This window comes from Capra hircus, chromosome 26 (assembly GCF_001704415.2).
Source record: "Capra hircus breed San Clemente chromosome 26, ASM170441v1, whole genome shotgun sequence".
NCBI classification, from domain to species: Eukaryota; Metazoa; Chordata; class Mammalia; order Artiodactyla; family Bovidae; genus Capra; species Capra hircus.
In genome coordinates this window covers 43,218,215-43,245,339 of record NC_030833.1, presented here as the reverse complement: position 1 = coordinate 43,245,339, position 27,125 = coordinate 43,218,215, and the positions used below count along the sequence as shown (strand labels likewise).

Sequence of the window (27,125 nt, the reverse complement as noted above, 5' to 3'; positions counted from 1 at the left end):
AAGTAACGGATACAACTGTTAGCAAAATCCAGACCTGAATCCAGGTTTCTCTGACCTCAGAGCCAAGGGCTAAATCACCACACAATTGGCTCTCCAGGCTCTGTTAGAGTGGGACCAGCAGGAATGTGGACTGGGCTACAGAGCCCCAAATTCCTATTCAGAGTGCCTAAACAAGCACAGGCTTAGTCCTCAGTCCATGGGCACAAGCAATCTAAGGGTTAATCTCTTTAGCTCCAGTGATTAGAATAGGGGCTAAGGGACCAAGCATCATTACACAGCCCAGGATCAGTTTAAAATCCCCATCTCTCTTTCTGTATATTTTCCTCTTTTCCATTCCCTCCAACTCTATCTCTATCAAGCAATTGTGTCTTGATTTTATTTAGCTTTTTAAAAATAACCTATCAAGCCTATGAAATAAAATAATGCATTGCCTATTTTTAATTCTTATATAATGATATATATATATCCTTTATAGAAGGATATCCTTTATAGAAGTATGTAACATACAAATCTAAGCACAAACAAATCATAAAAGCCGCACAATTAAAAATAATGCACTTTACCTCTGAAAAAAAAAAAAGGCAAAAACAATATATCTCAAGTTTTCTACATCCTCAGAGTCTGCCAAAAGCCCTCAACTTCTTTTCCCCTGAATCAGTCACTTTCAATAAAAAAGAATCCAGTGTCTACTTTAAATGTGAATTTCTCTAGTAAGCTTCAAGTCCTTGATTTACAAAAATCTGATACCTACAAATCTTGCTGAGAAGATGTGTAAATCTGTAAAGTACTCAGGCAGACAGCAAGGTAATTTGCTTTGACTCAGAATGTGGTTTTTGGAGTATCGCTCTGCTCCAATACATGAGTTTGTCTAAAAGCAGCAAAGCCACACACATTAGCTGGCGCCCATCAAAGAATTCCCTCGAAGCTGCACTGAAAATAACTGAGAGTGCAGTTAACTATGAGGTTTCCCTCACTGAATAAGGTAGCGACAGGGTAGAAATAAGATTGGAGCTATTAATCTTAAATGAAATGGCTTATTTTACTCTTGAAGGCAACTAAGGAAATGGGGAATTATAATACACTCTGGCTGTGCCTGAGCAAATAAAGCCCCCAGCTTGATTACCAGCACTTAGCTATTAGATTACAAAAAACACAAGAGAGCCAAACTGTTTGATCAAAACATTCTGGGAGCTAACACAACAAATAGAAACCATAAGTAAACTGCCTTTACTTCTTCAACAAGTGCGATTTCCAAGAACAATAATTTAGAAACATCTGGAAACTAGAGGTCACGTGGGAAATGAAGAGAGCATAGTATTAGGTATTAAAAAACCCAGGTCTGGACTTTCCTTAACCAGTGATGTCACCCCAGATCACAAACTCTCTGGACCATGTTCTTACCTGTGTAATGAATGGATTGCACTAAGCAATCATCACAGAATTTTTTTTTTAAACCAGAACTGGTTTCAAATCATTTCACTTGTATATACAGCTCCGTGACTGATCAAGCTGCTTAACCTCTGTGAGCTTCAAGTACCTCAAATGTTAATTGTGAACTAATATAATTTTCAAAATGAAAAAAATCTAAAATGTAAGTGCTGGCTCTGCTTAAAGATGATGATGTTGTTGTTATTCAGTTGCTAAATCATATCTGACTTTGTGACCCCATGGACTGCAGCCCACCAGGCTCCTATGTCCATGGAATTTAGGAATTCAGAATACTGGAGTGGGTTGCAATGCCCTTCTCAAGGGGATCTTCCTGACCCAGGGATCAAACATGGGTCTCCCGCATCTCAGGCAGACAAATTCTTTACCATCTGAGTGTGTACCTTTGTGTAATCTTTCAAAAATTTGTTTAAAAAAAAAAACTGAATTGCAAAGACCTCAGGGGAAAAATATAAACCTACACTATGTTACAGATTTTACCTGTTTAGCAATAAAGTATGAAGGTAACTTTAAAAATATATCTTGGTGCTGAAGAATATGGGAACTTTCATATTTCAATTTCTATAAATTCTATTAGGCATTCAATGAATAATTCATACTAATCAAAACATGGAGAAAAGTGATATATTTCACTTTCTAATTACTAATGTTAATTGTTTAAAACATCTTAAAAGCTGTCTCAGTTATTACATTCATCTCTCCCCAAGCACACACTCAGTACAAAGAACTGTCAGAAGCGGAAGTGATAAGAAAAGGAAAGGGGAAAGGCATGGGAAAAAGAATGCTGCATGAGTGCTTTCTGAGCCCCAGATACCACACTAGTCTCTTTCAGTTTGTATTTATAATTTGACACCAGCAGCTCTGGCCCTTGGTAGCTTACAACCTAGATGAAGACAGACACATCACTCATTCAATGAACTGCTGCCACCTGCCCTGCACTGTCCCGTGACCTGGGGCCAGGATTAACAGAGGCAAGCTCACCTGAAGCCCTCTGGACACAGAAAAACTAGAAAACAAATAAATAGATAACTTTAGATAATGAAGCGCTATGAAGAACCCAAGGTAAAGTAAATGCAAAGGAAACTACTAGATATGAAAGTGACCAAGGTCTGCTCAGAAAGGACATCTTTGAGGAGATGGTACCTGAGTGTGTGTATACACACATTTATATATGCAATAATAATCAGTAAATAATAATATTTAATATTATATTAAGTACCAAAGAATATTAGACCTAAACAATTCAGACCTAAGATAATGCCAAGGAGAAACCATTTCACAGTGGTATTGGAAGAAGAAAGTTTCCTGTAAATCAAAGGCAGATGGGACTTGAATAAAAAGGGACATTCCAATTTGCAGCAGAATGCAAAGAGAGACAGCCCCTAACTGTGACTTCCAGCCACTGTTTTGATCACTGGTTTGATAAACTGCTTTCAGTAACGTTTATGGTAGTCTCCCATATTTTGTTTTAAATTCCCATCCTATTATTTCAGGAATTCCTAAACATTAGGGCACATCAGAATCACCTAAAGGAATGTTAAAATAGAGATTTCAGGGTACTAGCCCAAGGTTCCTGATTCAGTGAGTGGAGGTGAGACTTAAGATCTTCCATTTCTGACAAGTTTCCAAGTGATCCTGGTGTGCTGAGTCCAGGTAACCACTGTGATTACTGTATCTATTATGCCCTGCCCACCATTCTGGACTGTATAACACATAGCAACAGTATCAAGCAACTCAGTGATTTATGGGGTGTTTTTGAAACTCCTGTTGCTACCATGTGCATTTTTATGAAATTGCTCTAAATCCTTTGTGTGTATATATAATTCTAATAGTTTGAATTCATAGTTACCTTGTGTTTATATATTTATCAAAGCTGATTCTCATTACATATCACTCATTTTCTTCTCCACGATTACTTATTTGAGTGAGAAAATCCAAATTTGGTCAATGGAATTTAGGACTTTCAACCAGTTGTGTAACTGAGGCTTGAAGCCTATCGCAAATGCATGAAACAGTTTATTGTCCCTGAAATTCCTTTCATCAATCCCCAGTGAATCCCTGAAGTAAAATTATTCTTTATTCTTTCACTCTGAAACTTCATTTCTGTACCTGCATAATAACAAAGAAAGCTAACAGTGCCCCCTCATTTCACTGTTGAATAAGCAACAGGTCTGGCAAGCTCCCCAACTGGTTCATAACCCACAGGCCTCTGCACCAGCAGGATGGACTGGCATCAGAGCAAAGGCTTCTGGGGTATACACATAGCCACGTAGCAAGCCAGGGTCTTCAGTGACACAAAGCAGAGTCAGCAAGTCACCTAATCAGAGTTATGTCCCACGGGGGGTAGGACCACCTACATTAGAGACCATTTAGTCTTGTTCATCTGTTTTCAGCCCCACTGGCGCAAGAGCCCATTAGAATTCTCCCTGTCAAAAAAGCTCTACCCCAAAGAGAGTGTTTATTGAAACCCTCCTCACCTTCTTCATGAAATCACCACCTCAGGCACATTGAGATAACTGGAATTTCTCCCTTCCTCTCAAGTCTTATAAAGTCTTCTGTCCTATATTTCTCTCATGTACTCTTGTCCATCCTTTTATTTCACAATCCAAATAGCTCCTCTTTGTCTCTTTCATTTCACAAATGGCTCCCTAACCAGCTCTCTATTCGCCTCAGGGATGGAACGTATCTGTAACTTATCCATGCTCTCTTCTTTTGTCACTCGGCAGACTACGCGTGGGAAGCCAAAACGGCAAGCGGGAGGCCAAAATCAAGGAAATATATGAGTGCTTAAAAAAAAAGGAAAGAGCTGGGAAGCTGTAGAAAGGTAAAAAGCACACCGTCTGCTTACAAAGTCCCTCTGGATAAACAACTCTCAATACAGTAGTCCAAGGCACAGACTTGGACTCGGGCAGCATTGTGTGGTCTTGGGCAAATTACTTAAATTCTCTGAGTATGCTTCACCTCTTGCTGTCTCTAGAATGGAGCAAATACTCTCTACCTTTCAAAACTACTATGAAGATTAGGGGGAAAATTCGTATCATCCCCCAGTACAATGCCTGAACCCAGTAAGTATTCCATAAACGACAGCCTGCTGCTATTACTGCTGTTGTTACTGTTAATCAAGTCATTGCAACACTAACATACTGAATCTGTGTACGAAATTCAATTCCTCAGTTTCTGCATCATTCCAAAAACAAAAACCAAAAAACAGAACAGATGGACTTTTCTGACACTAATAAGACTTAAGGTTAACAGCAAATATCCTGGATCCAAAACCAGTGTTAATATTCTAAACTTCACTGAGTAAACCATAAATTGATGTCACACAGTCCTTCACCGGAATTGATACCATTTGCAAAATTAGATGCTTGTTTGTATGAAACGTATTAAAAGGTAATTTATAGAGACAGAAAACAGATCATTGTGTGCCCAGGGGTAGAGGTGAAGCAAGGATTGTCCAAAAGTGGGCCCCAGGTAATCTGGGCCATAACAGATATGGCCAAAACTATAGTTGTAGTTGCCAACTCTACAGATTTACTAAAAATCATTGTACTAATATACATGTAGAGTGGGCGAAATTTATGGTATGTAAATTATACTACAATAAAGTTGTTGAAAATAATGGACCTTCTCAGTAACATGAAACATTTCAGGATAAACTAGTATTTTTATTCTTATTCTAAAGCTTTCCACTATCAGCTTATCACTACACCTGTCATGAATTTGTCTGAGGCGACTAACGTATTCCTCCATAAGTTAATAGGCCTGTTATTGCTTTTACCCACAATCATAATGTTTGGGAAAAGACATCCTGAAATGCAGTATAAAAGTCGCTAAGTGAAAACATTTATGTTCTGCATCTGATGGTTTCTCAGCCTGGACAGCAAATATTCAACTTGGGAATGAATGGCTTTCAAATAGAAATCCATTATCAGTGAATAATTTCTATGCAAACCGTTGAGGAAAGAGAAAAGTCACGTTGCCCTAAATATTTCTGATGGATTAAAATCACATCATTAAAGCAGTGGGTCTTTAAAAATGCACCAGGGCAGCAGTGCCCCAGTCCACGTACACAATGGCTCACAAGTTAAAATGAATGTTAAGAATAATATTACTACTGTACAATGTCACATAAATGCATCTGCAAAGAATGACCACCAAATATTCTTCCTGTCTTTAGAATACAGAGAGCTTTTCCTTCAGATACTATACAACCATTTTCACTATGATTTCCTAACATAAATGAACTACGTGGTTCTCAATTCAAACTTAGAAATCCATTCTTGACTTCTCTGTCGGCCTCTAACTGCTCATTGAATGAACTAAATGGCATAATTACAAACCTGCAAGCTTGCTTATATTTGCCACTCCTTATCCACAGTGAGCCCATGGAAGTCAACACAGGATTCTTGCTGTCTTTCAGTCTTCCTGAGTCAGATCCCACAAAACCAGGCTGGGGTGCACAGGCTGTCCTCCAGGACCTCATCATCACGGACCTTCCACCAGGGCGCTTCAGTTTGGTTAAAAGATGTTTCAGTTCAGTTCAGTCACTCAGTCATGTCTGACCCTTCTCGACCCCATGAATTGCACCACGCCACGCCTCCCTGTCCATCACCAACTCCCGGGGTTCACCTAAACTCATGTTCATCGAGTCGGTGATGCCATCCAGCCATCTCATCTTCTGTTGTCCCCTCCTCCTCCTGCCCCCAATCCCTCCCAGTATCAGAGTCTTTTCCAATGAATCAACTCTTCACATGAGGTGGCCAAAGTACTGGAGTTTCAGCTCTAGCATCAGCCCTTCGAATGAACACCCAGGTCTGATCTCCTTTAAGGTGGACTGGTTGGATCTCCTTGTAGTCCAAGGGACTCTCAAGAGTCTTCTCCAACACCACAGTTCAAAAGCATCAATTCTTCGGCACTCAGCTTTCTTCACAGTCCAACTTTCACATCCATACATGACCACTGGAAAAACCATAGCCTTGACTAGACGGACCTTAGTCGGCAAAGTAATGTCTCTGCTTTCCTTCCAAGGAGTAAGCGTCTTTTACTTTCATGGCTGCAATCACCATCTGCAGTGATTTTGGAGCCCAAAATATAAAGTCTGACACTGTTTCCACTGTTTCCCCATCTATTTCCCATGAAATGATGGGACCAGATGCCATGATCTTCGTTTTCTGAATGTTGAGCTTTAAGCCAACTTTTTCACTCTCCTCCTTCACTTTCATCAAGAGGCTCTTAAGTTCCTCTTCACTTTCTGCCATAAGGGTGGTGTTATCTGCATATCTGAGGTTATTGATATTTCTCCTGGCAATCTTGATTCCAGCTTGTGTTTCTTCCAGTCCAGCGTTTCTCATGATGTACTCTGCATATAAGTTAAATAAGCAGGGTGACAATATACAGCCTTGACGTACTCCTTTTCCTATTTGGAACCAGTCTGTTGTTCCATGTCCAATTCTAACTGTTGCTTCCTGACCTGCATACAGGTTTCTCAAGAGGCAGGTTAGGTGGTCTGGTATTCCCATCTCTTTTAGAATTTTCCACAGTATATTGTGATCCACACAGTCAAAGGCTTTGGCATAGTCAATAAAGCAGAAATAGACGTTTTTCTGGAACTCTCTTGCTTTTTCCATGATCCAGCAGATGTTGGCAATTTGATCTCTGGTTCCTCTGCCTTTCTAAAACCAGCTTGAACATCAGGAAGTTCATGGTTCACATATTGCTGAAGCCTCGCTTGGAGAATTTTGAGCATTACTTTACTACCATGTGAGATGAGTGCAATCGTGCAGTAGTTTGAGCATTCTTTGGCATTGCCTTTCTTTGGGATTGGAATGAAAACGGACCTTTTCCAGTCCTGTGGCCACTGCTGAGTTTTCCAAATTTGCTGGCATATTGAGTGCAGCACTTTCACAGCATCATCTTTCAGGATTTGAAATAGCTCGACTGGAATTCCATCACCTCCACTAGCTTTGTTCATAGTGATCCTTTCTAAGGCCCACTTGACTTCACATTCCAAGAGGTCTGGCTCTAGGTGAGTGATCACACCATTGTGATTATTTCAGTCGTGAAGATCTTTTTTGTACAGTTCTTCTGTGTAGTCTATTTTTGCCACCTCTTCTTAATATCTTCTGCTTCTGTTAGGTCCATACAATTTCTGTTCTTTATCGAGCCCATATTTGCATATAATGTTCCCTTGGTATTTCTAATTTTCTTGAAGAGATCTCTAGTCTTTCCCATTTTGTTGTTTTCCTCTATTTTTTTCCACTGATGGCTGAGGAAGGCTTTCTTATCTCTCCTTGCTATTCTTTGGAACTCTGCATTCAGATGCTTATATCTTTTCTTTTCTGCTTTGCTTTTCATTTCTCTTCTTTTCACACCTATTTGTAAGGCCTCCCCAGACAGCCATTCTGCTTTTTTTGCATTTCTTTTCCATGAGGATGGTCTTGATCCCTGTCTCCTGTACAATGTCACAAACCTCTGTCCATAGTTCATCAGGCACTCCATCTATCAAATCTAGTCCCTTAAATCTATTTCTCACTTCCACTGTACAATCATAAGGAATTACAGAACTCTAATAATGCAAAGAGCAACTCACTGCAAAAGATCGGATGTTAGGAAAGATTTAGGGCAGGAAGAGAAGGGGACAACAAAGGATGAGGTCATTGGATGGCATCACCAACTCAATGAACATGAGTTTGAGCAAACTCTGGGAGACAGTGAAGGACGGGGAAGCCCGGCGTGTTGCAGTCCATGGGGCTGCAAAGAGTCGGACACGACTTAGCAACTGAATAACAACAATGATGGAATTGGGTTTAACTTAGTAACACTGAAAATATAATGATAATTTCAACAGCTTATGTCTTCTGCTACCTGTAGAACTCCATAATATGCTTTATACCTGTACTGAGGGACTCACAGACATGATCTCTAATCAAATCCTCATTCACAATGAGAAAATGGAAGCTCAGATAGACTCAATCTCATACACCTTGTGAGTCGTAAAGTAGCAGCTGAAACAGAGCCCATGCCCATCTCCATTGTATATGCTGTGTTCTGAGCCTACCTGCTCGGATTTTCCGTAAACGCACTGCTAAATCACAGAACTCAGTGGATTCTCAAGACCATCTCACAAAGCATTGATGCTGCACAGAGTGTGGAAAGCAGGATGAACTGAGTCTGATAGCCTGTTGTGTTTACAGAGTTATCACTTATGAGCTGCTGGATGTGGGTTGTGTTACCTCACCTCATTGATCCTTAATCATCTCTTCTGTAAAATGGAAATGATCTGTTCTCCTTTATCCATTTAGAGGCTGTGAGGCATAAATGACCTACATTCATTTTTCCAGCCAATTAATAGATGTTGTTATTAAGCCTCACTTTTTATCAGATACAAGATACACAGTTGCATTGGTACATAGGACTTTTAGGAATTTAACCTCAGACATTAACAGAAGCATAAGGTCAGATAAGAGTTTAAAAAAGGTTTTTTCCCTAGGATTGGGTGTTTTCAGGTTCCATTCTGAAGAGCTAAGAGACAATATGCCAAACAGAATCAGCCTCTAAATGTTCCCTATTTTATTATGGTTATTCTTGAGGTAAACACCTAATGAAATGTTATCATGAGTTAATGGTCTCTATCATCTCATAATATTAAAATCTATGTGACTATTTGGATAGTTAAAATCAGCAAGCTATTATCATAAACTTGACAGAATTTTGTTAGTGAAAATTCTGTATCCACAAAAAGGATTTAAATTTTTGATAGATTATTCTTTATTTCCATGCATTCCAGGCATGTATTTCTCAACTAACCCAGTTACTTTTTGAGGTTAACCTATTTATGAGATTTCATGTCACAGAGCTTAAGTTGAGACATTTCAGTTGGAGAAAATATATGCTTCCTTAGAAAGATAATTTAGAATCTCATCTTAGTCCAACTAGAAGGGACTTTTCAAGACCATGCAATCCCAGGTTTTCGGGTGAAAATCTGAAATGCCTTCAGAGGCCAGGAGAGATGATGAGCTAGATAAAGACTGTATAGAGTGTTAGGAGCTGTGATGAACTCCTGGAGCACCAGGCCTCCCACAAAGGTGCGACAAGGCGTTCAAGTCCAAAATCTGTAAAATTCTCTGGCCAAGCCAAAGATGCCCCCAAGCTCTACTGAGCCCAGTGATGTGTTTCCCATTCTCAAAATTTTAAATTTAAAAGATGACACATACGAGAGCCAAGAACTTGGAGAGGCTTGTTTTTTGTCCTTCTTCTGGCCAAGAGTCATAAAGCAGCTACTGTACGCCAGCCCTATTCTGGGCTCCAAAGGTACAACGTGGAGCAGGAGAGAAACTGGTATTGCCTTCACGGAATTTACCGTCTTGCAAGAGGAGATGCTAACCAACCAATGACCAACCTAAAGAAATTCAAACTCGGAGGGACATGAAGAAGTCAAAGTACACAGCACTACAAAGTCGACACTGAGACCTGGACACCAGCCTCCAGGCCAGGCACCCCGGGCTTAATTCTTGTTGTAAGAGTCCTGAAAAGGTAATGTCTTCTTTTTTTTTTTTTTTTTAGCATTTTTGGGGTTGAGAAAGAGCTACATCTAGCAGAGCTCTACACTAATTATTTAGGAAATATTTGGTAAAAACTGAACAAATAAACAACTGAAAACTAATTCACAGATTACATTACCAGAAAAAAAAAAAAGAATCAGAGGGTATTTTATAAACTTTCTAAGAATACTCAGTTAAATTAAGATGCTAACACTTAGGGGGAAATAGATAAGGAAATAAAGCATTGATAAATGAGGAAATGTTTCTTTGAAATGAAAATTTAAATTTAAAATTAGTGGCACCGGCCACTAAAACCATTCTGATAACAAACAAAAACAAAAAATGAAAGTACAAGACAGAGCAAGTTTTCTGCACATGATACAGCAAAAACTACTTTAGGCACAAGCAACCGTAATAGACAACAATTTGAACACAACAGAAATACAGTTTCCTATAAGAAGAGCTTCCTTGATACTTAGGTTTACTAGCCTCAAAAAGAGATAATTCTTGGCCACCACATGTTTATCAGTATATGGGCATGAAAAAACGTGGATATATGAAAAATTCCCTGAGCTCAGTCAGTAAAGAATCCACCTGCAATGCAGGAGACCAGGGTTCTCTTGTGTTGGGAAGATTTCCCTGGAGAAGGAAATGGCAACCCACTCCAGTATTCTTGCCTGGAAAATCCCACTGACAGAGAAGCCTGGTGGGCCACAGCCCATGGGGTCACAAGAATCAGACACAACTTTAGTGACGAAACCACCACCCCCACTACCACAAAAAGGAACACAGTCATAAAAGAGAATTGGAATAGGACATATCCTTAAAAAAATGAGTTGTTGGGACAATTAGCGAGACAGCATGGCACACAGAGAGCACGCATGGACTCTGGGGCCACACACACATGCTTTTGCAGGTTTCAACCTACAATTTTATTTTGAGCAAGTTGTTTAACTTCTCTGTGCCTCACTTTCTCTATCTGAAGAAATGGGATGAAGGGTACCTACTTTATCAAATTACTGTGAGAACTGAGTGAGAAGGCTTATGTAGTCTACAGTCAGGCAAATATTTGAGTAATAATTAGCAGAAGCAGCAGTAGCAACACTAATTGACCAGTAAAGACAAGGCTTAAAAGTGACAATTATTACCTTCATTTTATAAAGGATTTCAGTAAAGACGAGAGCAATTGTTCCCTATGTCTGGGGGGGGGCGGAAAGAAGATAAAGAATGAGCCTAGTTTGAATAAGAAAAGTTTTCCCCTTAGTCATGATGAAGCAATAGACTGAACTACAGAAATAAGTTTTGAAATATGGTGATGGTAGTCAAGAAGAAAAGGGGGAAATCTATCATGATTTAAAAACTCACTAGCAAGGGTTCGCCTCGGTGTTATTTAATGACCTCTAAGTTCATCTCGTAGAAAAAGCCACTCTTGCCAAGACAAATAATGTCTACTTGAGATCTTTTCCATCTATCACACTGACAGTAACCCTTAGGAATCTAGAAGACAGAGCGCTGCTCTGTGATGATGAATGATTTACAGGGCCCAGGACCTCAGCGGTGGAACCAAAGGAAAAAGACAAGCCACAGAAGAGAAAGGGCCCACTGAGAAAGACCGCCTTCTCCGTGATGAGCGGTGTCCTGCTTCCCACTTTAGCATTAAGGCTCTGGTCACGTGCTTTACCTGGTTTACCTCTTTGCACATTCTGCCATGAGCTCCAATGTTTATTTTTTTATATCAGTTCTTTTTATCTCTTTATTTTTGAGGTAATAGAAGGGTAACTTTGGATTGCTTAAAATAACCATATTATAGATGGACTCTAACTTTCGGTGGAAATGACAGAATTCTGTTTAAATATCAGAATTCTCTGAAATAATTTCTTGTAATAATCCATAAACATGTAAACACTCATACATATATAATGCTTCGAAGCATCTAACTTCTCCATTCCCAGAACTTTTCCGTACCTACTCAATATTATTTCAAATGCCACAGACAGATGTTCTCTTTCAAAAAAAAAACCCAAAAATCTCTTTAAAAAAAATAGACTAGCTATTTCCCACCAAAACTCAAAAAGAAGGGGCAAAAGACATCTTAATGCCTTAAGCAAAGCATACAAAAGGCAAAGGCGAGATGAATTCATGAAGTATGCAAAGAGGTGGCAAGAAGCTACTAAAAGATGTTTCATTCACAGTGGGCTTCTTATTGTATTTCTTTGCAGTTCCTTTTCATGAGGACTATTTCAAAGTCATAATCATTTAATTTTATGTTATTCAATGCTTCATGAACAAAAAGTCATTTTCTTTTAGTAAGAGAGTATAGATCTCCATACTAAATAATACTAAAACATCTAGAAGGCAGTCAGGCAGATTACAAGTTTTCATGTTGTATTTTTCTTTTATGAAGAACAACAAAAAGTCTGAAGTTAGATTTTGAAGAAAATGACTAGCCCCTGATGAAGGCTACCACTACAAAAAAACCGTCAGAGCAGAGTTCCTTTCAAAATATTCTAAAGCTTTTCGGATCTACAAGAAACACTGTTCATACAAATGGATAATGGAATTGAATATTATACTTTTTTATAAAGTATTAAGTGAATGACTAGAAACTTTGAGCAATTCTTTCATTTTGCACTGTACCAAATGCTGTGGGAGAAAAAGGATTTTCTTCTAAAAATTCAGAACTGTAAAAGTTCTCAAAATAAAAAAGTGATTCACTGAACAGATCTTCCAACCAAAAAATGACTCTGACCTTGCTGAGTGTCTCTGGACTTCCTTTTCTAACCTTTGGTATCCTCCGATAGTTGCTAAATATGTGTTTTTGTTGTTCAGTCACTAGTTCAGTTCAGTTCAGTCACTCAGTCGTGTCCGACTCTTCGAGACCCCATGAACCGCAGCACACCAGGCCTCCCTGTCTGTCACCAGCTCCCGGAGTTCACTCAGACTCACGTCCATCGAGTCTGTGATGCCATCCAGCCATCTCATCCTCTGTCGTCCCCTTCTCCTCCTGCCCTCAATCCCTCCCAGCATCAGAGTCTTTTCCAATTAGTCAACTCTTTGCATGAGGTGGCCAAAGTACTGGAGTTTCAGCTTTAGCATCATTCCTTCCAAAGACAGCCAGGGCTGATCTCCTTTAGAATGGACTGGTTGGATCTCCTTGCAGTCCAAGGGACTCTCAAGAGTCTTCTCCAACACCACAGTTCAAAAGCATCAATTCTTCGGCACTCAGCCTTCTTCACAGGCCAACTCTCACATCCATACATGACTCCTGGAAAAACCATAGCCTTGACTAGACGGACCTTAGTCAGCAAGTGATGTCTCTGCTTTTGAATATACTATCTAGGTTGGTCATAACTTTTCTTCCAAGGAGTAAACGTCTTTTAATTTCATGGCTGCAGTCACCATCTGCAGTGATTTTGGAGCCCCCCAAAATAAAGTCTGACACTGTTTCCACTGTTTCCCCAGCTATTTCCCATGAAGTGATGGGACCAGATGCCATGATCTTCGTTTTCTGAATGTTGAGCTTTAAGCCAACTTTTTCATGTTCCTCTTTCACTTTCATCAAGAGGCTTTTTAGTTCCTCTTCACTTTCTGCCATAAGGGTGGTGTCATCTGCATATCTGAGGTTATTGATATTTCTCCCGGCAATCTTGATTCCAGCTTGTGTTTCTTCCAGTCCAGCGTTTCTCATGATGTACTCTGCATAGAAGTTAAATAAGCAGGGTGACAATATACAGCCTTGACGTACTCCTTTTCCTCTTTGGAACCAGTCTGTTGTTCCATGTCCAGTTCTAACTGTTGCTCCCTGACCTGCATACAGGTTTCTCAAGAGGCAGGTCAGGTGGTCTGGTATTCCCATCTCTTTCAGTCACTTTCAGTCACTAAGTTGTGTCCAACTCTTTGCAACCCCATGGACTGCAGCATGCCAGGATCCTCTGTCCTCCATTATCTCCCAGAGTTTGCTCAAACTCATGTCCATTGAGTCAATGGTGCTATCTAACCATTTCATCCTCTGCGGCCCCCTTCTCCTTTGGCTTTCAATCTGTCCCAGCATCAGGGTCTTTTCTAATGAGTCAGCTCGCATAAGATGGCCAAAGTATTGGAGCTTCAGCATCAGTTCTTCCAGTGAATATTCAGGGTTTATTTCCTTTAAGATTGACTAGTTTGATATTCCTGCAGCCCAAGAGAATCTCAAGAGTCTTCTCCAGGCACCGCAGTTTGAAAGAATCCGTTCTTTAGGGCTCAGCCTTCATGGTCCAAGTCTCACATCCATACATGACTACTGGGAAAATCATAGCTTTGACTACACGGACTTCTGTTGGCAAAGTGATGTCTTTGCTTTTTAATACGCTGTCTAGGCTTTTCACAGTTTTCCTTCCAATGAGCAAGTGTCTTTTAATTTCATGACTGCAGTCACCATCCGCAGTGATTTTGGAGTCCAAGAAAAGAAAATCCATCACTACTTCCACTTTTTCCCCTTCTACTTGCTGCAGTTAGGAAGCACAAAGACCATGATTCACGCAGAGCTCTACAGTGCAGGCAGTGGACTCTAGGGTTTATTCCTCTCCATCTTTCCTTTTCTCTCCTTCCACTGGCATGAGTTGCCACTACAGGCTTAGCAAAATAGTACTTGTCATTTTTAGATGTTTAATATTCCTCTGTAAAGGGGATGGTGACACCCTGTCAAAACCATACAAATCAAACATGAGGCCATCTTTTCTCCCTCATCGTAATATAAAATGTGTTATTCAGTCACCAATGATTTAGGCAGAGCGCATCTTAAGAAGATGTCAGTGAGAGCTATGCTGCCTTGGACAGCATGCTCACCAGCTACCTATAAACGCCAAAAGACTGGCCAATCCACCCTGCAGTCCATCAATAGCAATAACTCCAGAGGGGCAAAATTTTAAATTCCCATTTTTCTTGCTTGTCATGACAACTCTTTTTTTCTTTCCTCCCAGTCCAGACTTAGAAGCACTGTCAACACCATAATTTATTGATAGAGTTGGACCATTAAGATGATCTACAGTATATACAGAAAGGAGATGCTTTTCCCTCACATTATCTCATTATTCCTTGGCCTAAATCTGGTGAAAGCTTGACAGCCCTGTAATACAATTGTTTTAGAAAATAGCAAAACTACTGTGTTTATCTAAGGTGTATTTGTCATCACTGACATGGAATACAATTAACCAAATTAAGCTGACTGGTGATACTATAATTATTTCAAGTTCAAAGAAATACAATGCTACTCATAAAGAGCAGATACGGTCTTAAAGTAAGAAAATATAACTGAACATTAGAAGGTCCACAGCATTAAGAGATCTGCTTTTGAGACCTATTAATCATTTGAACTATTAACATATATATTTGCAGGGCCTAAGTTACTTCACCTCTACATGGAAGGCAATGAAATTGCACCTGTCATAAAGGATTTCTGGTGAAGTTCAATTAGCACTTATGATCTTTAGACAGCCAAAGGTAATTAACATTTTTTTAAAAATTGTAGATGCAGGTGGAAGTAGCATATATTGACACTAAATTGTCACTGATTCTTTTTCTATACAATTCCCCATCCTTTTATATCTTGGATTATAAAAATCCTAAGACACAGCCCCTTTCCCAGGGTGCTACCATCAATGCTGACTGACCCTCTTTCTGCTTCTAACTGCTAAGCTACACCAGTGAACACATGCTTTAGCTTCTGTTTCCCTTATTGTTGCTAATTCCTCTTGTCCTTCCCATTTAGGTCCAATAACCAAATGCATGACAAGAAACTGGATTCATAATGAAAGCGTTTACTTTCTTTATGATTACCTTGCCTATGTAATTAATGTCCCCAACCCTCTGTGCAGCCTTATGACATCGACTCTGCCATTACACTGTCAGCTGAATACATTTTCATGTTTTAGAGGGAGGGAGAGAGAAACAAGAAAGCTTCTCACTGACTCCCATTTGAAAGAGATTATTTTTTTTACCAAAAAAGTATTAGTAATTATTAGTAATTATATTAGCTGTTTTCATCACTTATATAAAGTAGTATACTGATTGATCCTTACCTGAGAAGATAATGATTAATTATACATGTAAATAGGCTCCTATCAGAGAAAATTAGGAAAATCTTAAAGACTTGGAATTTTGTTTTGTTTTGTTTCTTAACAATATAAGGGGAAAGGGCTACAGACAGACCCCAAAACTTGGCAATGGGAGCGGCAATGAGGTTGTGACCACAAGGCATAGGAATGCCTAGCTCTTTCTGGGGGACACACCGAGATTCTCCTACTACAACTATCACATCAGTCCTCTTGTCTGCCAGCAGTGCCCAGCCCTGCTCACTACTCAGACCAGACCGTCTGGAAAGGGGGCTGAGAGCTTGATGTACTAGCTCTGCTTTCTCTGAAGCCTCCCTGGAAAGTACTCCTCAGCCTGAGCTCAGGCTGTTTGCCTTAAAAGGATAAAATATCTGTAGGAGAAAAAAAAAAAAAAAAAAAAACTGTAGCTGGCTACAGAGACATCACATACCAGAAGGAGAGGCGCTACAAGCCCTGTGCGTCTCTCCCAAGGAGGGGCTCATAATTGATTCACCCTGAAGCACAGAGCATTTCATAGAAGCATCTGGGATACCAGGAAACAATGTTATTGGCTCACAAGGCAGCTCCCCTTGGTGAGAGTGGAAAACAAACTTGAGCGGATGGCTGATCCTAAGGTGTCATGTTTGAATCGTGGCCAGGACTCATGGTTGGCAAGAAAGAGGGAAGCATACTTACCCATGGAAGGGAGCTGCTGCCACTTTTTGTGCCCCAGAGCCGTGCAGGTCACCCCAGAGATCATGGTGAAAATGACAAGTGTGGCTGCTATGGAAAGTGGGAAACTGGATCTGCCTGGCTCCAATGCAAGCAGAGGATTAGTGTTGGTAAAAAAGATTAAAAAAAAAAAAATGAACCAAGAAAAGTGCTTTCCCAGGGAATGGAATTTCAGGAACCTGTAGGAGCTAACATGGAATGAGCCACCAAGGAGGTTCTCGATCCTGGCTGCATCTCAGAGTTGCCTTGGGAGCGCAAACAATAGACCTCCACCTCCAGTCCACCAAGAGGCAATTAAATCAGAATCCCTGGAGGTGGCAGCCCAGGAAAAAAAAATTTTTAATTCCCTAGGTGATTCTAACATGAAGCCTAGGGTTGAGAACCGAACACACACACACATACACACACACACACACACACACACACACACGCGCACACACACCTGTTGTCTTCTCACCAGACTATTTCTCACATCGTGCTGTTCACTGGAACTATCTGAGAAATCTTTAAAAAACACTGATGTTTGGCTTCCACCTCCAGACATTCTGATATTAATGGGTTTTTTTTTAAAGCTCCTCAGATGATTCTAATGTGCAGCAATAAAGTTTGGGAAACAAACTTTGGTTTGGTCCTGTCTTATTTTTTCCACTTTTCCCCAAGCCACTCTGCTTCCTGTTTAATTACTGGTGAGCAGATAACTCCCCACAGAACAGCCTTTATGGTATCTATTAGGATCATGAAATTGCCTAATCCTCCCACCCCTTTGGGAAGCAGAAGAACCTAGAGGCTAATGAGAAGGGCTCTCAAGTTCAAATTCCAATTCAGCCTTTTACAAAGTGTGTGGCTTTGAGCAAGTTATTTAGCTTCTCTCAATTTCAGTGTCTTGTCCCTCACTGTCATGAAACGGGGTAATCTGGAGTGTTCCTCACAAGGTTATTTGATTAAAAAAAAAAGACAATCTATGTAAAGCGCAGGGAGCACTGGTCTGACACAGAGTAAGGGCTGATACACGTCAGCCATTGCGACCATGATGGGCGGTACCATTCTGACCTATTCTTTTCAGGAACAGTGAGGCACTGACTTATCCTCCACTTTCTTTTTCTGCATGGTGGTCTGCACAAAGACCACCAAGCCCTCCCTGGTATCAGACTAAGGGATATTTCAAAGGGACAGTATGAGGTATTCAAAACAAGCATTGGTCTACAGGGAAACATTTTAATGGCTTTTTAACCAAAATTTCAGTATGGTTTCAACTCCCAAAGGAGGCCAACCATTGGTACATTCCAATTTGGGTGTTTTCATACACAAAGTTCTCTCTTACCTGTAAATTCTGTTCCAGTCTCATTGCCTAGTCACTTGCCCACAAAGCCCACTAATCCTTTTCAACTTTGCAAACGTGCCATAGCTTTCACAGCAGTCACCCTGTTTTGCCCTTTCTTGTCCTCTTGACACACATCTCTTCTTCCCACTCCCTCCTGCTTCTTTCCTACTAATAACTATGATTAAAAAGTCCATTCAGACGCAAGACACTTGGAGAGTATACTATTAGTCCTACCTTTTGCTCAACATCTGTTTTGTGCAGCTACAGATTCTGTGCTCTTGTTTATATTTACATGACGGTTTTGGAGGGAGAACATCCCTCTGCTCTTAGAAACAAAATATACTCGGAGTTCAAACAGGCTACACATACTTAACTTACCAGAAAACACATTTGAAGGAGGTGCCGAGGAATGCAGTCATTATAGAAGATGGTGAGAAGGAAGGGGAATTGGTGTCAGAAGGCTGGGTGTGTGGAAACAAGAGGAAATATCAGGGAAAGGGTGGTAAGCAGCGCTAGCTCAACAGTTCAGACTAGGATTCAAAATGCCACAGATGTGATTGCATAATAAGCTGTTGCACATACGGGTAGATGCTGCTTTCAGCATGCTCTTATTTATCATATTGTCTTGCGTTCTCAGAGCGTGGAACATTCAAGTCGGAGGGTCTGAGTGCTAGCATCAGGCCCAGTTCTCTGGGATAGGCAGCAGCACCTATGGCAAAAATGGGAGAAAGAGCAGCAGTCTGGTGTTCAAATCTGGTTGCTAGGATACTATGGAGACCCTCCATTGCTAGGCAGACAGGGGAAAAAAAAAAAGGCGTCCATATGCCTTATAACCTGCAAACAGCAACAGTAGAGACATCATCTGCCTTCTTCTATCCTTTCCCATTAAGAATCCAAACCCAACTCTTTAGTGAAATAAAAGTAGTGGAAGCTTGGAAATGTGGCCCAGGAGAGCAAGGAAGTTGGTCATTTATATTCTCAGGCAGTTTCTAGAGCTACTCTATTGAAGGGCGTGTTGGTATTTTCATTATAAGCCCCATTTTAGGGGCACAAACTGTGCTTCAAAATACCCTAATAGGGTTTTAGCAGCCTGGTCTTATTTTTATTAAGGCTGCTACAACTTTAACTTTATTGCATAGAGTATAATGTCAAATTAACAATCAAACTTAAATTGGATAGTCTATTAGAATAACGTTAAGTTGGAATTGAATTCCCCCACAAGAACAAGGAAGATGAATTTACAAAATCAACTTGAGGTTCAAGTCCCACCTAAGTTCTGTTTGCTGGGGTGTGTGAAGAATCCACCATGCTAGTCTGTGGCATAAAACGAGATTATTTCCAGTGGGAACATTTAGAGTGGAAAGCGGAACTTGTTTTCTTTAAGAGCGGAACTCAGATTCTTTAAGAGTGTTAATCATCTGCTGCTTGGTTAAATTAAATATTATTACCTAGTCAGGATAGTTTTAGTTATTATCAGAACCATGCAGGTGGGAGATGCTGGACTGAAATGACATTCGGAGATTCAGAGCTTTACTAATGAGTAACAATTAGTCCTCCTCAATTATTCTAGAAACAAGCAGAAAAGCCCTCTCAGCTACTCATCCTGATCCTCTCCGGCTGAAGCTTGGTTTTCCTCAATGCCCACTATGGTGTTCTGGTATAGGCACTGGTTGCTGTGATTCCCCAGATGTACCCCCTGCTCTCCTTTGTTGTCTTGTCCCTTTGCTGATGGCCCTCCCCACCCTAACCCCACCACTCTCACCCCGTCACCACTCACCTAAATCATGACATCGATCAAATACTTCCTTTAAACACTTTGACTTCCACAAGAGTTTCTGATACCCTAAAATTAAATGGGCTCAATTATGTTTTACCAACTGTCTTAGGGATCGCCTATGTGACTTGCCTTCCTCTATATCTAGAATATTCACTTGTACAGTATTGATAAGCCCTGGTTAACTCCTTTGTGATAGGACTCACACATCTCACATTCAAATGCCTGACACTAACTTGCACGTGGTGCCTTCCACAAAAGTGCTGAACTGACCTACTGGACGCATCTGAAATGTAATTGTTACCTCTGATAATAATTATGCTTTAATATTATGCCATCTATGATTACACCAAAATCCTAGAATTTTCCCAGCTTCCTACAGAATTTAACAGAGAGCTTTCAGGAAGAGTCTATTCCTCTTGAAATGTGCTATGTCAAGGCTTAAAAAATAATCAGATAAGATTGTGTTAAAATTAATGCCTCGCTAAAAATAAGAAGAATATATTTCTTTTTATCCTCAGCTCTCCAAAGTACTTCACAGTCAAGCGTGTAATGTTACAAAACAAAACATGTCATTATCCTTTGAAATTCGGTTACCTTTGGGCTAACAGCTTAACAAAAATACAGAGACACTAACAACTTCTGACAGGAACTCAACTCTTAAGACAGCAAAATGGAAAGGACTTGAGAATATTTACCATAGGGAAAGGGTTTAGAGCTCAACAGACCAGTGGCTGAATGTTCTAGCCTACCACAGAGTCAATTTTCAGGAATAAACTAGCATGAAATAAAATTACTTTAAAAATCCATGAGAACTACACTGTCTGCATAATCAACAGGCTATCTGGTCCAAAAAAATGAATATACAGTTTTCATCCTTAAGGATTTATTTACCTAATTCAGTCCAAAACATACAGTCTGATAGTTTTACCTTCTCAAGTAGTTTTTTTAGGAGCAGTGGAGTATAGATTCCAATTTGCTAATCAGTTCTTTTACTCATCACACTCACAACAGAAAAAGGGTTTTCGGGCTATTTCTACACATGTGTAAAAGAGTCAAACAGAAATACCAACTCTCACAGGCACTCACAGGTGCAGCAGGAGTGCCTGGCTCTGAGCTGGACCCCCACACAGCCTTCCCTCCAATTCCCAGCATACAGGGAAAACTCCGAACCAAAACTGTTAAGATGATTTAAGTTCATAAGTTAATTTACATGTTATACTGTTTTTCAAATGATTACTTAAAAAAAAAAACACAGAAGTCTTTTAAAGAGTCTAATCCTTAGAAGGCAACCTCAGTAAGCAAAAAGTAAGCATACATATATGCATACATCAGATAACTGAGTAGGACATTCTCTGGACAGTTACCTACATCCAGTAGAAAGAGAATAGAAGACTACATGAGCATGAATTTGCAATCAATTTTGGGCTATTTTGATGATTTCATTTTAACTCAAACTCTCAAAAATCTGCAAGTTTTAAAAAGATGACCAAATGTAGGCTGTACTAAAAATAAAATATAAAGACATAAACACTTGTTGCCAGTAAGTCGGTATAATCAAATTGTTTATAGTGAAATAAACAGAAATTCAAACAAGTCTCCTTCACTTTGGTTAAGTTTTCCTAATTCTTCATGGAACTACCTTGTATGATCATTCAAACGACCTAAGTTTAATCATTTTGCATACAATATGCTTCTCCTCTTACCCAAGGTACACTCTACCACGTAAGCCAATTTTATTCTAGTTTTCTTTATGTAAGCGTGAAAAAAGAACAGATGTTTTTCCAAAATTATTTAAGTTTGGAAGACATTCATTCTATAGTTTTCTTCAATATAAATCCTTCAGAATCCCCAAACCCCTCATGGTGATACCTTAATAGCTGACTTCCTAAGAGTACAAGTTATTATAAAGGTCAGAATGCAAATGCACAGTGTGGTTCAACTGATGAAATGCTGATCATAACTAGATGCTGTGAATTATCTGCCACGCTAACTTCATTTTCCACCATGGACTTAAAAAAATATATCTAGTTGTTCTGTATGTCATGCACTAGGAGATTTCTAAAATTTTACCACATTATACAGCTCAGACTACACTGCTTGGATTCTTTTAGATCTTATCCGATCAATTGTTTCGTTGGCGTTATCAGCTGGTTTGATCATGTTTCAAATAAAACTGATTAAAATGGTCTTTTTAAGAAAGGAGAGTCTGCTCTGAGTGACTCCAAAGTCCTGCCGACACTAAAATGAGATCCTATGGAGTGCTGAAAGACGCAGAGAGCTGTCTTTGAGTTATTTTTTTCATTATGCAAAACTTGGCCCTGGAGAGATGGGCATGTACCTCGTTAGCTGAAACAGGCAAGCATGGCAGCACTGCAAATTAACTTACCGGAGAAATCTGAAGTGGATTCAGATCATTCAGGTTTCTAAAGCAGATCCAAACCCACTCAACTCTGAGGGCAACCTGGTGAGGCTAGAATCTCAGAAATGTGCATCTTTATTGTCTTTTCTCCCTACACACAGAATACCAATTCCTCCTTAAGCTAAATCTGCATGAGGAAACAGCGAATGCTCTATGGCAACCAACAAGGAGAGGAACAAGTCTAAGTTTTCAAAACTATAATTAGTATATACTCACAATCTGCGCCCCCCATCCAATAAATACAAATGGGAACAGTCCAATACTCTTTCTCCTTATATTAAATCTCTGTGTTTATTAAGTGAAAGGCTCCCAGGGACCTTGTATTATTATGTAACACGTGTCATCCAGCCAGTGTGATGTAGTTTGGAATAGAGTAACAAACCACTCAGTTTATCAATTCTGTCATTAGTGACTTAAAATACCATTCATCTGGGTGCTTATTCTGTATTAACCTCATGTTCCTGCCACTTTACTATCTATAAGAACTCCAAGTTGAGTGATGTCTAACAAGTTCCATTCAACTTTCCCACCCAGGTTGTGAAGCCCACTGACATCAGAACTACACAATTGTTTATAATGCTAGAACAATACCAGAGTGGTTGCATCAGAAGCCAGAAATGAGGCAAATAATGTGACCACGATGTCAATAAAGGTAAGTGGACTTCTCTTCATCTGACCCTGGAAACATGTAACCCTCTGGGGGAGATAGAGGCACCCCATTAGCAACATTATATAAAGTCCTTAAGGAAAATAAGCAATATTCTTCCTCAAATGTTATGAAAAAAATATTTTTACAAAATCAACAGACTAGGTTTCCATTTGTGGATTGTAAATGTCATCCAATTCTGGAAATCAAAAACTCTTTCCTTTTATATGTGTATCTGCTTATTTCTGACACTTTAATGATGCCAGAACATCAGGTTTGAAGAGTACCAGCGAGAATCGCTAGCATGTAGAGAAATCCGGGAGAGCCACAAAAGCATAGAAAGTAAGGGTGATAGCAGACGCATTTCAAGTCTGAGGAGCCTGCAGTTAGGATTTTCCGGTTGGGCAGGTTTGCCAGAGCATTTGGGAGATGAGGTTTTCAATTCTCTCACTCATACATACACAAGCTGACACACACCTGGGGCGCATTCAAACTCTACGTACAGTAGATGGCCTATATGAACACACACATATATATATATATATATATATATATGATAGCTTGACATCTAACAAAGACAGGGAGGCAACGTAGGTGCTGTGAGAGTCTGATCTGAGAAACGTGCACAGCCCCGCAAGAAGTGCGGGTTAAAATGAAACATTTCTGAGGGTGAGGATCAACAAGGCAAGCGGGAGGGGCGGGAGCCTACAGACAATACAGAGACCCGCAGCTCCCCACCGACCGGGCGCCACACGGACCCGGAGCGTAACCCCTGCTTACTGTGGACTCTTGGGGTAGAAGGGCAGGGTCACATGGCTGAGATCCTGGATGTCAAAGGCGGTGGGCTCAGCGGAGATCGCCTGCCGCTTGGTGCGCGGCTCGCCTTGCAAGGTGCTCGCGCTCTGCTTCTGCGCCTGCTGGGTGGCCGGCCGGATCACCGAGCGGTACTTGTCCAGCTCGTTCTGCAGCTTCTGGATCAGTTCGTCCTTCTGATCCAACTCCAGCTCCAGCTCGTCGATGAGAGCATCCCGCTGCCTCAGCTCCTCGATCTTCTCCTGGAGCGCGTACTGTAAATCCCGCAGGGTGCCCATGCTCCTCCGGGCTGCCGGGGGCTCCTTCCTGCCGCTGCTCCGCGTCTTGGGGCTTCCTCCCCTCTCCGATCAACTTTCCCCAAAGTCGCTGCTGCCTCCCGAGTGCGAAAGCTTCCTACTTGAGACCAAAGCCAGGCTTGGCTTCTGAGCATGCCCAGTCCGCCGGCTCCAGCCACCGAGAGTTTCAGTGCGGATTCCACTTCTCCGGGCTGACTGTGAGGCTGAGAGCAGGGATAAGCCAAACGGCAGGGCGGGCCGGGCTTCCACCTGAACCGCGGCGGGCGCCGGGGAAGAGAGACGCGAGCGCGGTGGCCGAGCAACGGGAGCAGGGACTCGTAAGGTGGGGGACTCCGAGGCCGCGGCCGGTCTGCCCGGGTCACTCGCGCCGGGCGCCGAAGGAAGCCGGCGGAGAGTGTGGGGAGCCTGCTAAACCTCTGGGCGCGCCAGGGGATGCGCGGGCGGAGCGAGGCGGGAGCGCTCCTTCGGGGGCGGGGAGGCGAGCGGGAGAGGACCGGGGGGACCCCGAGCAAACTGGGGAGGCGTCTGCCGCCCCGGAGCCTACCGGGCAGGAGGATGTGCGGACTACAATCCCCGCGACGAGCGAGTGCGGAGCGGACTCGGCGTCGTAAGCGCTCTGACTTCTGGAGGTGTCTGGGCTGCCAGCCTCGCGGAGAAAGGATCCCCAGCCTGTGGCTGAGCTCTCGCGTCTGCCTCGCCGCCTTCCTCCCCGGGAGCGCCTCACACAGGTGGTAACGCTTGAAAACAAACTTGCCTCTCAGGAGAGGGGAGCGAGTCCGGGCAGGGGAGGGGTTTCCACTCACACCCGGGTGCCTTCGGCGGAGAGGGGGAGCTTTTGATCCCACCCCCCACCCGCGCCAGCCTTTCCAGCTGCTTCGAATGAGTGCCCTTTCCGCTCCTTCTAAACTCGGATTCATGAACTCTTTTTAGGGCAAAGGCCAGAACGGGATGGGACTGAGCCCTGGAAGGCTGCTCAGCTTCCCCACTGTCCGTCCCACTTAACCAGTGTCTGCGGAATAGTTTATGCAAGGGCCTTGCTCCTTCCACCTGCTGAATTTGCAGAGGCGTGTCAGGGGCGGGAGGCGGGCAGGTCAAAATCACTGCGGTATTCCAACAAGTTCACTCTGAAATTGAACCATACCTTTAACATTACTTTCTTGATAACCAAACTGTTAGGACGCTAGCCTTCCCCTTGAATGGCAAGACACAAACTTTGAAGAAGAGAGAAAATCTTAAAGAAAAGGGGGGGCCCTAGACGGGCCGGGTAAACTGTACAGGTATCGCCGCTCCTCCACCGCCCCCATCCCTGCCTGCCCGTATTTCCTAAAATGATGACAATTTTGATAGCATCCTTTCTGTCCAAGGATAATTCTTCTATCATGTTTAGAATCTTCCATAGCACTTAAATTCCTCATATTTACCTAAATCTTCACCTAGTCATTTAAATTTTTAGCATCTTTATTAGCAGTCCTTTAATTACTATTCTCGAGAACTCAGTGTTATAATCCTCCATGTTCTATTTGGCCATTCCTTAACACTAAATAAAACAAAGTAGACAAAAGATAGATTAAGAGTCTCAACTGCAATCCAGAACTATTCACTGGAATCTAAATTTAGACAAGGACACATATCAGTCTCAAAAAAAGTGCTTACTTTTTGCTTTTGAATACACAACCTGTTCTAAGAGGAGCAAAAAGGAAAATGGGGAGGCGAACGAGAAAAAAAAAGGAGGAAAGAAAAGAACAGAACCAGCTAGCTAGTGTCACCTTAATAAGCTTTTTGATTTAAAGTGTATTTAATTTTTCTGTAATTAAGGTGTAAATGAAAAAGGATACACAATCCTAAACATTCTACCCAGATTAGGATTTAATTCGCTCACTACATATGATAATAACACAATTGTTCTGCTTTCCAGTGTGGATGTTTTCAGAAGTGCATTATTTCAGAATCATTGTACAAGGTAGATGATTTCCCCCAAACAAACATGAATAACTTAGAAACACTGAGAGCAGTAAATAGTAGTTCTGAATTATTGTTGTTTTAATGAAAACTAAACCCAGCAGAAGTGCTCTGGCTTTGTATAACTGACTCTTTTCTAAAAGAGCTTCCATGACATTTTCCTTCTCCCAGGCAAAAGGCCAAATTCTTATCTTATTTAACCTATGGGAATTCTTTAATTCCATGGGAAAATGTCGAAAACTTAATGAGACTCCTTTCCTATAGACCTATTATAGGGGTCCAGGAGCCCAAGAGTTTATGTCTAAAAATATATCAGGAACATTGTACAGGGGACATTATTAGACAACTGCTAAGCAAGGTTATGCTGTGAGGTTCATTTGAGGCTTAAATGGGTTACTTAGTGTCTTTGAGCAGCACAAAGAAAGAAGATTCTTCATTTGTAGAAAGCTTGTCTACATATAAAAAGGATAAAAGAAACTAAAGCATTTTCCCCCAAAAATAAAAAATTGCATTTAAACTAGGGAAAAAAATCAGTTTTTTTACAAAAATTAAATTTTTTCCCACTGTTATCTAAATATTTTTCACTATTTAAACTACCATAATCTATGTACCACTAGAGAATGTTACATTTCCATTTTAAATGGAATTCTTGTGATGCAAAATATATATATTCCTTGATGAATCCCATAGTGAGAATCAGAAATCTGTTGTAATAAATGCAAACAAAGTAAACAGCTGAGAAGATAGGACTATTACAATTTGACTTATACTTTAAAAGATGTTCAAGTTATAAGAATATATTTGGCTGGGTTACTGTATATAATGAAAAAAAGAAATTATCCTTCAGTTCAGTTCAGTTCAGTCACTCAGTCGTGTCCGACTCTTTGCGACCCCATGAACTGCCAGGTCCCCCTGTCCATCACCAACTCCTGGAGCCCACTCAAACTCATGTCCATTGAGTCAGTTGATGCCATCCAACCATCTCATCCTCTGTCGTCCCCTTCTCCTCCTGCCCTCAATCTTCCCCAGCATCAAGGTCTTTTCAAATGAGTCAGCTCTTTGCATTAGGTGGCCAAAGTATTGGAATTTCAACTTCAACATCAGT

The 27,125-nt window shown here is 41.0% G+C and overlaps 1 protein-coding gene across 4 annotated transcripts in view; it reads right to left on the bottom strand.

Annotated features, from left to right (window-relative positions):
• Nucleotides 1-27,125, bottom strand: part of PRKG1 (protein kinase, cGMP-dependent, type I) — a 1,377,467-nt gene that overhangs the window by 1,261,190 nt on the left and 89,152 nt on the right. For 2 of the 4 annotated variants that reach the window (XM_018041138.1, XM_005698163.3), the window contains exon 1: nucleotides 23,733-24,206. The exons of the other annotated variants lie outside the window; for them this stretch is intronic. In XM_018041138.1, coding sequence (XP_017896627.1) covers nucleotides 23,733-24,043 — 311 coding nt within the window. In that variant the 5' untranslated portion in view covers nucleotides 24,044-24,206. Of the gene's footprint in view, nucleotides 1-23,732; nucleotides 24,207-27,125 lie in introns of those variants that run through there. 4 annotated transcript variants of the gene reach the window in all.